Raw genomic sequence first — 13,124 nt, 5'->3', positions numbered from 1 at the left:
AGAGGAAGGTGAGAAATTACAGAGAAACCACTGCTAATGAAGTATAAGACTTGATAATTATTCTGTTATTTATTTGCAATTTTTTCCCGACCAAATAACAAATAAATTCTTAATTTAAAAAATAATCTAGGGCTTCCCTGGTGGCGCAGCGGTTGAGAGTCTGCCTGCCGATGCAGGGGACACGGGTTCGTGCCCCGGTCCGGGAAGATCCCACATGCCGCGGAGTGGCTGGGCCCGTGAGCCATGGCCGCTGAGCCTGCGCGTCTGGAGCCTGTGCTCCGCAACGGGAGAGGCCACAACAGTGAGAGGCCCGCGTACCGCAAAAAAAAAAAAAAAAAAAAATCTAATATTTAAAAACATAGACCAACACTATAAGTGGTTTCATAATCTAAATTACAAGTCCAAATACATTGTCTTTCAAAAGAAATAGGCTAAAGAAGGTAAAACAGGTCAAGTGTGCTGTCTGAAAGAATGAGACAACTGTAAATTCTTTCAAGTGGTGATGAACAGAGACGAAAAGGTGTTTTCTGTCCACAAAACCCAAGTGATGCTACAATTCTCCTCAAATTGGGTAAAGACATCTCAAGTATCTGATGTGATTCTCATAATCTCTTTGGCATTTTAACTATGTGAGCCTTCTTGCTCCTGAATGTCTTGGGTTTCCTAGTAATAAATGTCACCTTCCTGACCTTTATTTCGTAAAAGAAATAAGATGTTTCAGGAACATCCTGAAACAACTCATAGCATCAGAGAAATGATTTCTTTTTAATCCTGAAAAGTCTACCATCTGAACGCAAGTGTTGGAGACCAAACTGTACAACTGTGTAGCAGAGATGTTGATGATATTTTATAGATGGATGTAAAAGTCCTAAATCCTCTAAAAATGACTGTCACTAGGGAAAACCCTATCCAGAGAACTTTTTCAAACCTTTCACATCCTCTCTCCCTTACTGTGCCCTGGAGGTGAAGGGGGGCATTCTAGTGCTCAGATGAGCTGGGTAGAAAAGTAACAAAGCATTGCACCAGGGGACACATGGCATTATCTTCTTGGCTTATTTTGATACATGTTTTTGGAATTATGCTAGGAGTTATAGCTCCCAAGGGAATAAGGCCTTTAAGTAAATTTTGAAAACTGAATTACTTGTTTGAACAAACACTGGAGGGATAAGACAGATAGCAGGGTTTAAAAGTACAACCGTAACCATATTATAATATTTCCACTTATTTTGTAACTTATTAAAAATACATTCTTGATTTCAGGAAAAGCTCTACAAATCTTCCACATTTTAAATGCCTTTAATATAATGCTACCATTAATGTGTCAATGGCATTTTGCATCATTAATTCAAAATTGGCCAGAAACGTCTTGTGTATGACCACAAGGATGTTCTGATCTTTTGTTGAAAAGCGAGGGAAAATATCTATAGAAATTTTGAGAAGCACATTTCCTAAAAATTTCACACACATACGGAATATTATCTGGTTTCCAAACTGTGCTCCGTGGAGCCCCAGAGTCCTGAAAAGCCACTCGTGGACCATGATGAGGGCAAGGGTCTGAAGGGAGAGACAGTTAGGGGCTTCTCCCCACCTCTCCACTTGTTAATCAGAGAAGCTCTGCTTCTGTATATTACATATACACTGAAAATATATAAATATATTCAGGCAGTACTTAGTTTGGAAAATGGGTTCTGCTCTTAGAAAAAAAGAGAGATTTGAAAACCACTCTCACAGTTTAAAAGTCATTATCTTACAAGTCCAATATTATGGTCTATATAAAAAACAGATCCCAACCATATGAAAAATAGATTACAAAAAACGAGTCTCATTTAAAGTAGCCAAGGAAGAAGCCAAAATGGATGAGCCTAGGACTATGACAGCTAAATTTAAGTTAGAGTGACACACCAGCAGAACCTGCGCTGACACACTGAAACCTGCCTCACTACGATGTGTGGTAACAGTCCCCCACAACTCCTCCTGAATACCAATTCCAGCTGATTTTAACAAAGAATGGAAGCTCAGACCAAGGGAGACCCGCTAACACCCCACGCTCCCCAAACGATCAGGGGGGAGAATCATTTTTCAGAAAAGCAGCTTTTAGTTGCAGGGACCCCTCTGTATCATTGTGCCTATTCTTTTTCTTTTAAGAAGACCTCTGCTCTCCTTTAACTGGTAAAATAATCTTTTGAGGCTCATTTCAAAAGTTACCACCTCTCTGAAAGCCTGCTATGGCCCAAGTTCGTGGGTCATTCCTCTGGATTTCCTAGAGGAACTGGTTCAGACCATGACACTCAGAGGGCCACACTGAGTGTTCCTTATTTGGTTGTGCATCCCTGATACCTAGCGTCTATTAACCGCTTAATGAAAGTTACTTAAGTTAATTACTGAAAGAAACGATGGTTTCAGGGGATATAGAAAATCAGTCCTTATATGGAACAAGCTGGCTGACCATGGGAACCAATCTCTTCACCTTTCTGATTTTTCAATAAAACAGAGCATGGCTTATCATGAAGTAAAGAGGAATTAGCTATAAATTCCCTTTTTCATTTATTTTAGGTAAGAGACAGTCATAAGGGAGGCTTCTGTATCTGTAAACTAAAAATATATAAATACATGTAATGGAGTTCCCCAGGCAACTTAAATTTCAATGTGACTCGCGATCGCCATCTGCTGGAAGAAAGGTTGAACATCTGTTTTAGTTAAAAGAGCGAAGTCAAAATTTAATGACATCACACACACACACACACACACACACACACACACACACACACACACACAACTGTTAAACCTATAAAATCGAATCTATAAACTCTAGGACATTCACAGTAAAAATGTTAGGCACATTAAACATTGAACTCCAGAATCTGCTACAGTGCACTTCAAGTAGAAACAAAATTTAATGGTTAGAATCCACTTAAAATATTTTTATTCAGTTATTATATATTAATTCTACCATTGCCACAGGGGAAAAGGCTACATTATATTCAGGCTGTGTAGGAAAGGAGACAGGAGAAAAAGAATCATTTCCAAACAGTTTTTTTTTTTTTAACTTCTCAAAAGAGTAAGAAAAGCCAAAGATTAAGAATCAATACCATTAGTACTTTAAGACAATATGGGACTTTGGTTGGAGATATTGAAAGAGATTATAGTCATGGTCTCATAAATAAAAAATTACTTTATTTCACTAATATTCCAAAGACATAACCATATATAAGGATATTAGAAAAAAAAGGGAGAGAGAAATTCAATAAATTGATTAATAACAAGTCTCCTGCTGTGTGTGCACATCTAAAATTGGTGGCGGTGGTGGGATTTATCGAGTTGGAGGGTTCCATACATGCTATCACAAGTCTTCTGAGAAATAAGGAGGATACAAAATAGGTTCAAATATAAGGGAGAGATGAGACACAAACTAGCTTCTAAAGTGATCTCAATCCACTGAGAAGACGGGGGGACAGTATCTACAGTCACAAGTGGCAACTGCATACCAGAGAAAACCACCTCCAGCTGTACCATGCCACTGCTGGTATTACACAGAGTGGGCGGCATGCGGGGAGAGGAAGGAGGGAAGGGTCCAGGGAGACATGCATGGTGCTGGCTACCATCCAAGACAGGAAGTACATTGAGAGAGACGAAGAAAAAACATGTCAGTCGTCACCCATCTGAAGGCAAGATCAACTTGAAGCAAGCTTGAGTCTATGCTTTATAAACATGAGTATAGTTGAAGGAATTATGTAATTAGGAAGTCAGAATGAAGATACTCGAGTGGCTAAGAGTATGAACTCTGGAGCCAGAGTGAGAATTCTGGTTCACCCTCTATGAGCCGAGTAATCTGTAAAATTACTTAACCTCTCTGGTACCCTGATTTCTTCATCTGCACAGTTGGGATAATTAACACTACCTACCTCAAAGGGATGCTATGAAGATTAAATAATTTAATACAGGGGTCCCCAACCCCCGGGCCATGGACTGCTGTAGGTCCGTGGCCTGTTAGGAACCTGGCCCACAGCAAGAGGTGAGCAGCGGGAGAGCGAGTGAAGCTTCATCTGTATTTACAGCCGCTCCCCATCAATCGCATTACCGCCTGAGCTCTGCCTCCTGTCAGCATTATGGTGAGTCGTATAATTATTTCATTATATATCACAATGTAATAATAATAGAAATAAAGTGTGCAATAAATGTAATGTGCTTGAATCATCCCGAAACCATCCTCCCTCCCTGGTCTGTGGAAAAATTGTCTTCCATGAAACTGGTCCCCGGTGCCAAAAAGGTTGGGGACCGCTGGGTTAATAGATTCAAGTGCTACAAATAGCACGTGGCACACGGTAAGTACAACATAAAAATGTCTGCTATTTTTAATTTAGGAAGCAAGATTTCTTGCTATTTATACAGCATCAATCATAGTGTATCCATCACTTTTTTGGCTGAATAGCCTTGGTTTCTTTGTCGGTAAAACGAGGATATTTATAGTTGTGGCAGAAATGATGGATGTATCTAAGTGAACAATGACAGGCCAGGTATAAGCACTGGGTTGTTCACTTATACATTCTATATGATTGGCTATGGAGTCACACAAGCTGTATATTTATTATATTACTTTGTATTACACATTATATGCCTTCATTAACTGTATACACACATGCATGTGTGTGCAGCTTGTGTGCATGTCTGTGTGTGGGCAGGAGGCATGCACACCTTCAGCAATGCTGATGCAATGGAAGATTTTGGCAAAGGTATTGCTAGATGAGACTAAATTTGATCCAAAATTGTGAAAAGAGCCCAGATCTATATAAAGCAATTCCAGAGACTTTTCAGCAAAAACTTTAAGAGCTGTCAGTGCTTAGACCAGAGGAGATTCAACAGTTCAGCGGTGTGTCAAGATATTTTGATTTTAATTTTATTGGCCCCTTGAATTAAGACAAGTTTTCTGGAAACCAAACTTGCCTTACGGGCAAAACAGTCTTCCACGTACCTTTTCAATTAACTCGTAGCTCTCTTCCAGTTTGAGCAGCCTGTTCTGCACGGACGTGGACGCCCGGTGATAGACCGTTCGCCACTCCTGAAAGTCGCTCTCTGAAATCTCAGCCACGGCAAAACACAAAGTTCTTAACCCTGAAAAAAAGGGAGCATACACCCCCAACCACAACATCAAATAAGATTTTGTTCAGAAGTCTGACACTTCCTTATTTTTTTTTCCCCATAGCACAGTGATATTTATCTGGTGCTCAGGAAATTTACAGTTAGGTAGAATGATGCTGCAGCCACTCTGCAAACCAGTTTGGTACTGTCTAGAAATGTTAAACATAAATATATGACCCAGCAATTTCACTCCCAGCCATCTACCTAAGAGAAATGAAATCATACATCCACACAAGGACTTGTAGGTAAATGTTCATTAGCAGCACCATTCACACCAGCCCCCAAAAGGAAACAGTCCAAATGTCCATCAACTGGTGAAGAGATAAACAAAAACTGGTGTATCCATACAACAGAATACTCTTGAACAATGAAAAGGAATGGAGTAGTGATGCATACTGCAGCATAGATGACCTCCAAAACCATTATGTTAAGTGGAAGAAGCCAGACACAGAAGAACACATGTTGTAGAATTGCATTAAAAGTCCAGAAAAGGTAAATTTATAGTGACAAATAGTAGGTTAATTTTCCTGGGGGGTTGAAGTGTGGGTAAGGGGTGCCTGCAAACAGCACGAAGTTTCATTTTGGGGTGAAAGAAGTGGTTTAAATTTGGATTGACACTTCCGTTTTTATTTAACGAAGTCTCATTTCGAAAACACTGATTCAGTTCAAACAATATGTTGAAATCTGATTCAAGTTCAATGGAACCTTAGTGTCCAATTCCCCAGCTCTTTCAATCCACCCTCCATGCCTCGAGTAACTTTTCTAAAATCTGAATGAATCTCATCAGGTTATTCCTTTGCTTGAAGTCTTTTAATCGTTCCCCAGTATGAAGTCCAAACCTCAGAGTCTGGCTCAGTCACCACATATCAATTGCCTTCCACCTCATTCTCTGCCATTCACTTCCCATGGTAGGGTCTTTGCACAAACTGGTCATTTTTTTCTCCATTCCCCCTCTCTCAACCCCCTCTGCTGCCTGCCTTGCATCTACTTTAAGACTCAGTTCTTAAAACCATCTCTTTGAAGCATCCTCCTCTCACCCAGACCCCAAAGGCAGAAATCCCCAACACTCCTGTGGTATGAATGACAATGTTTCATATTGTTTTTCTTGTGATCTCCTACATTAGCTTGAAGCTCCTGAAGGGCAGGGTCCCGGAGTTCTTCATACCTGTAACTCCAGTGCTGAACACAGTGGCTTCACAGACGCTTATGAAGTAAGGAAGAGAGGGACCCCAATGGGGTCTACTGGGAGAGCCACCTTCCTCTAACTGGGATATATGGTTGTATTTACTACTGCTCTTTTACCACTGTGAATCTGTAGTATAAAGAGTCTAAAAAACTGAGGGACAGTGACAAAAAAGGAATACCCTGGGAAAACAATCACAGCTGATTTTTTTTTTTTTCCCCCTCTCTCTTTTTTTTTTTTTTTTTTTTGCGGTACGCGGGCCTCTCACCGTTGTGGCCTCTCCCGTTGCGGAGCACAGGCTCTGGACGCGCAGGCTCAGCGGCCATGGCTCACGGGCCCAGCTGCTCCGTGGCATGTGGGATCTTCCCGGACCGGGGCACGAACCTGTGTCCCCTGCATCGGCAGGCGGGCTCTCAACCACTGCGCCACCAGGGAAGCCCCACAGCTGATGTTTGAAGTGACCTACTTCTAGTGCTCAATGCCTGTCAATTTTATAATTCACTTGGAGGTTACCCTCAGCCAGAAAAAAGTTAATGAGCTGGAACAAGGAAGAGGGGGAAGCATTTGCCAGCCATGATAAATGCAGTTAACTACGTTCCCAAGAAGACAATGTCCTTGCTCAAGGTCATTTAGCTCTCAGACAATTAGGTGCTAGTGATCTCAAGTCAACTAAAATATGGCTGGGACCATGTCAGAAAAAGAAGCAAAGAAGAGGGGCTTCCCTGGTGGTGCAGTGGTTGAGAATCTGCATGCCATCAAAAAGAGTCATGTACCACAATGTTCATTGCAGCTCTATTTACAATAGCCAGGACATGGAAGTAACCTAAGTGTCCATCGACAGATGAATGGATAAAGAAGATGTGGCACATATATACAATGGAATATTACTCAGCCATAAAAAGAAATGAAATTGAGTTATTTGTACTGAGGTGGATGGAACTAGAGTCTGTCATACAAGTGAATTAAGTCAGAAAGAGAAAAACAAATACCATATGCTAACACATATATATGGAATCTAAAAAAAAAAAGGTTCTGAAGAACCTAGGGGCAGGACAGGAATAAAGACGCAGACAAAGAGAATGGACTTGAGCATACGAGGAGGGGGAAGGGTGAGCTGGGACGAAGTCAGAGAGTGGCATGGACATATATACCAAATGTAAGGTAGATAGCTAGAGGGAAACAGCTGCATAAGCACAGGGAGATCAGCTCGGTGCTTTGTGACCACCTAGAGGGGTGGGATAGGGATGGTGGGAGGGAGGAGATATGGGGATATATGTATAGCTGATTCACTTTGTTATGAAACAGAAACTAACACACCATTGTAAAGCAATTATACTCCAATAAAAGTTGTTAAAAAAAAAATCCACCTGCCAATGCAGGGGACACGGGTTCGAGCCCTGGTCTGGGAGGATCCCACATGCTGTGGAGCAGCTGGGCCCATGTGCCACAACTACTGAGCTTGTGCTCTAGAGCCCGTGTGCCACAACTACTGAAGCCCGCGTGCCTAGAGCCCGTGCTCCGCAACAAGAGAAGCCACTGCAATGAGAAGCCTGCTCACCGCAGTGAAGGGTGGCCCCCGCTCACCACAACTAGAGAGGGCTGCACATAGCAGTGAAGACCCAACACAGCAAAAAAAAAAAAAAAAGCAAAGAAGATAGGACATAAAGTGGCCAGAGGACTCCATATTCCAAGAAAGGAGTAGGGTTGTCCACTGCCAGATCTCTTAGAGTAGAACTTAAATCTTTAGGCCATATTAGGACATGTTTTTCTCTTCTGGAAACCTGGCTGGAAACTTACTCTGGGGTAGCCATGGTGCACAAGTGCTGCTCACCTAGGGCCAGAGAGAAAGGGGTGGAGGTGGAGGCCAAGCCAATTGGAATGTGTCTAGGAGCTGGAATATCTTTAACATCACAACCAGAGAGCAGAAAGATGCTCCCCTAACCCTCCTCAAAAAAGAAACCTGTGCTGTGTGCTGGGTAGGTTGTACCTGCCAAGCCCCTCTCAAGTTGCGCCTCATGAAATCTGAACTCTACAGATGTGTGGGTCTTCATGCTCTTCCATTTTTGGAGGAGAAATGGGAGAAGGTTCTTCATGTTCCTGCTTTTCAAAGCCTAGTGCTTTTAAAAACATTCCTATCTTTCTGTAGCTTGGATTAAGAGGAAAAGGACTGGATCAGAGGTCAGGCTTGGTGCCACTGGCAACAGTTCCAGCAGATGCAGACAAAAGTGAAAACTTGGATGGGAGATTCAGATAGGGCGCTGGCCACTTTTGTTAAGTTTAGAGATAAGATTCTATAAATTCCTGTAGGAACTGACCCTAATGTGTAACAACTCTCACTTCCTTTCATCTCATCTAGATCATCTCCCTAGACTACATTTCAGTAGAACAGAGACAGAACTAAGCATGTTTGCCACGGATTCTCAGGTCTCACACAGAGCCTGGCAGGTGGTAGGGGCTTAATAAAAAGTTCTGAGTTGACACTAAGTTGAATAACTATTTTAATAGTTACAGAGATTTATTTATTTCTTCTCCTCTTTCTTAGATTAGAATACCCAGTTCTTCGACTCTTGTTTCTTTCCTTCTGCATTGCTTGAGCTATAAAGCATTTAAACTGTAAACAGAGAGAGGTCTGGTCATTGGCTTTGGGGTATCACATGACCAGTGACCCACACTCTCCAGCTGCCCAGGGCTGCCATGTTGGGAGTGTCTCCTTGCTTCCTTCTCTGCCCAGGTCCAAGGCTGTGGGTGACGCAGGCCAGACCAGGGAGCAGCCTGGCATCTCCTGAGTGGTGACCCAGTAGCCCGCTTCCATCTTTTCCTCAGAACTTGCTCCTCTTTCTTGCCAGCGAGGCAGGGCCCAACTTCCTCTACAGTAACTTAGTTTCTGCGCACTTTTTTTTTTTTTTTTTTTTGCGGTACGCAGGCCTCTCACTGTTGTGGCCTCTCCCGCTGCGGAGCACAGGCTCCGGACGTGCAGGCTCAGCGGCCGTGGCTCACGGGCCCAGCCGCTCCACGGCATGTGGGATCTTCCCGGACCGGGGCACAAACCCGTGTCCCCGCATCGGCAGGCAGACTCTCAACCACTGTGCCACCAGGGAAGCCCTCTGCGCACTTTTAACTGATCTCAGAGGTGCCTGTGAGGTGTAGAGTAGGAAGGGACAGAGCTGCTGAGGGAGTAGGGCTGAGAAGTCCCTCACATCCTCCAGCATGGCCTTTGAGCCAGGCCTTAGGGACCATGCCTGTCACTTGTGGGTGCCCTTTGTTACCATTTGTGTGTTTGAAGAAAGTCTGAAATGCTGGGGAAAAAAACCCACTGTAAACAGTATCTATTCTAAAAAGCAAACAGATTTATAGGCCCTAAAACGTGGGGACAAAGTCTCTCAAAATTTTAATAAATACAGGAGAGCGAAATAAAAATAATGGGTGGGAACAGCACAGAGTATAATCTAAATTATCAACATTTATTTTTATCTTACTTTAGGAATCTCTAAGTAAAATAAGAATGATACTGTAAGATGTTAGTAGTATATGATTTCATTTTATTTTAATCATGCTTTATTGCCATACACTCACCTTCTGTAGCAAACTGCTCTAAATGTTTTAGGGTAATTTCTTTGTATTTTGAAGTCTCTGCTAGTCGGTCATAAATTACAGTGTCCTGGAAAACGAACAGAAGGTATAACACACTTAAACTAAGAATTCTGAGTTTAATAAAGTTGATGTTGGCAACATTATTAGCAGCAAATGAGTATTAAAAAAATCACTTTTAGCATTAGTGTTGAAGCACAAAATATTTTTCCCTAATAACACTGTTTCCCTTATGACACTAAGAAATAAGGTTCTGGTCCTATATTTTCATCTTTCTCCTTTCTGAATAAATCCATAGTTACTGTAATGTTCAAAACCTCATATTCTATCAATACTTCGCCTACCTGTGATGTGCTGCAGTATCTCCCCCAACCCCTGAAGATTTTGCAGAACAATGCAGTGTTCATAGGTGCTATAAGGAAGAATGGTCCAGGACTCAAAGAGTTTGGGAAATGCTGGACTAAACAAAGCGAAAGAGCTTGCCCTGCTGCAATACTTCTTAGAGCCTTTAAAACGCTAATACGCATGGTGGTTCCAAGGGGGCGGTATGGTATATGCCCCAAACTTACTACTGAACCTCTTAGCGGTTAGGGCATCTTCATGGGATTGGTGCTCACAAAAGAACAAACTCTGAGAAACACAGGTCTATTCATGGAGTGGGCTGGTGGGTAGAGCAGGGAGGATCTTGGACAAGCCTAGCATTGCCTTACAGATGAATATTTCTGATTGTGTTACTTTAGCTTTACGGCTCAATTTATTTAGTCTGTAAAATTAAATTACCGGATTATCTTTAAAGTCCCTTTCAGCTTTAACTTTAAACATCAGTACGCTTCTCTAATTTTTGTCCCTTTATAAATTGCCTATTGTTCCTTTAGTTGTTCTTCAGCTTGGATTTAATGTTTTAGGAATTTTAGTATTTGGCCTTCATGGTTTTATTAGACCAGGAAAAAATAAATCATTTACCTGCAATTACTTTCTCAGTGGCATTACTCATTTTGGGGTCTCCAGTCTCAGGGCAGAGATTTGGAAGCAGACTAATGGAGTATGATTTAGAACCCTTGAGAGAAACAGAACTTAGTGACCTCAGAACAGATGGAATATTCCAGGCTCCAATTATGAATTTCTCTTCATTTTTCAGTGGTGGAATGGGAAGAGGGGCAAAGCAAAAGGAAATGATAATTTCCCCTCATGGCTCCTTTCTGAGAACGAAAGGTATAACTTACAAACTATTTTTTTTGAAAGGCTAATGAAATTTTCCATGAAATTAAAATAGGCCATTTTAAAATTAAGAAAATCTTAAAAAAAATTAAAGTCATGAAAACAAAAGTGATACGTAATAAAGCTAGGGAGATTAAATTCTGCAATGTAGTTAAGCATTCTAGTGGGAGAAACTGATGATCACCCTAAATGGATTTACGTATCTGGTGTCTTAGCCCTTGGCAAGGTAAAAGTGGAAAATCATGGTGGGGTGATGCTGCTGGAGTGGCATGCACTGTCAGATTACAGTCACTTATGTGAAGAGCCTAGGCTTCACGGCTAAGAATCTGTCCTCGGTAAATTTTCATACAAAGCATTGTTTTCCTGTTCATCTTTTAGTCTGAAGTTCCAGTGCTGCTCTGTCCCTCACCTACAGTGCCTTGCACATGGCAAGTATTCAAAAAATATGTGTGAAATGAATAAAGCACTGATGTAATTCTCAGTTATCCCCAAATTTCAGTTATATGGAATACCACATCATACAGTAAAGCCAAATAAAGAAGAACTACACAATGAAATTCAAGAATCAGTAATAATAAAGTATCAAGTAGGAAAAAAAAGGTCTTATATAATTACTTAGCTATGCACTGTAATTTATACTGACGTCATGCAGATAATCTTGCTATAAATTAGCCAGTTACTAATCATCAAGGAATCTGCCCTTGTTGTCCAGCTAAACACCAAGTTGAGATTGATCTGCTGCATGAAGCTGGGGCTGGAATATTTCCTAAGACATTATACACATCTATATTTAAATACAGACAAACATTTACTGTGCTTATGTGTGCCATTCAGAATTATCTGCACTTTGCCTCTGCCGTGGTGGTGAATGGCTAGAAATAACTAATTTCAGATGTGGTCTTTTTTGCATATGGCACAGAATTTTATTTAGGGGGCACTTAATTTGAAAATTTTCAGTCACTATAAGGTCCCTAAAGCATTAAGTGTATTACTCAAGTTTCTAATTTCTCTCTTGAATATAAATATTGGAGTAGGATTATTTTCTTGAATAAATTAAATTTTTATTTGTGTAAATGTAACTTTCCCTAAATTGGCTACTACTGCAGACACAACTTGTGTATTGTGTACTTTTCCTTCTTTTTCACTTAAAAATTAACAAAGCAAGACAACCCAATTACTGAAAATCTGGAAAAAAGCAAGAAAAATAAGTCATACACACACACACACACACACACACACACACACACCATTTCTTTGTGTGATATTTTAAATGAACTCTTCAAATACTATCTTCCAATTCACTAACTCCATCCTCACCCCTCCAACTCTATCTAGAGCTTATTTCATTTGTTGATGTTTTTTCTTAAATTTATTTATGATTTCTAATTTATCTTACATGTAACCTATTCTCCCCTCTCCCCCAAATTTCTTTTTGATTAAAAATAACTGTAATTTCTTTATCATGTTGAGCTCTAAACATCCTCTGTCAGAACAGTTTACACAAAATGATTTCACAAATGGGGTGAGTTTATGCTCCAGTTGTTTACATGTTTGTTCTCTCTTCGACATGAGATTTCCTCATGTGTCTCCAAGTTTTGCTCTTGCTCTTTCCTTCTTCACATGCATTTCAATCTAGTGGTTTTCTGTACTCTCCAGTAGGGGCTTGAATGAGCTTTCCTCAGCTCTTCTCCTGGTTAGGAAGTTTACCACTATCTTAGGTTTTAAAGAGGGGAGGCTGGCTCCTATCTGCATTTTACAGAAAGTACCATTTGTGCCCACTGTCCCATAGAAACCAAACTCTAGACATTGCTCCCTGATTCCCAACCCAGGGCCTGGGACTCCTACCCATCTCAGCTCAAGACTTCAGTTCAGTGTACCACCTTGATTTTCTATACCTATTTTGGTCTACCTCTGTTTTCTCTTTATACTATATCCATCACTGCTATGATTTTGGAATAAAGGAGGTGCATCACACTATGAACAGATAATACCATGTTGA

The 13,124-nt window shown here is 41.0% G+C and overlaps 1 protein-coding gene across 3 annotated transcripts in view; it reads right to left on the bottom strand.

Moving 5' to 3' along the window:
* ATP8A1 (ATPase phospholipid transporting 8A1) overlaps positions 1-13,124 on the bottom strand; it is a 238,085-nt gene that overhangs the window by 110,867 nt on the left and 114,094 nt on the right. For all 3 annotated transcript variants that reach the window (XM_029235506.1, XM_029235508.1, XM_029235507.1), the window contains 2 exons: positions 9,893-9,977; positions 4,970-5,109 (listed from right to left, as the gene is read on the bottom strand). In XM_029235506.1, coding sequence (XP_029091339.1) covers positions 4,970-5,109; positions 9,893-9,977 — 225 coding nt within the window. The remainder of the gene's footprint in view (positions 1-4,969; positions 5,110-9,892; positions 9,978-13,124) is intronic.

This window comes from Monodon monoceros, unplaced genomic scaffold, assembly GCF_005190385.1.
Source record: "Monodon monoceros isolate NGI ecotype Baffin Bay Population unplaced genomic scaffold, NGI_Narwhal_1 Super_Scaffold_20, whole genome shotgun sequence".
NCBI lineage: Eukaryota > Metazoa > Chordata > Mammalia > Artiodactyla > Monodontidae > Monodon > Monodon monoceros.
This window is presented reverse-complemented; position numbering and strand designations above follow the sequence as displayed.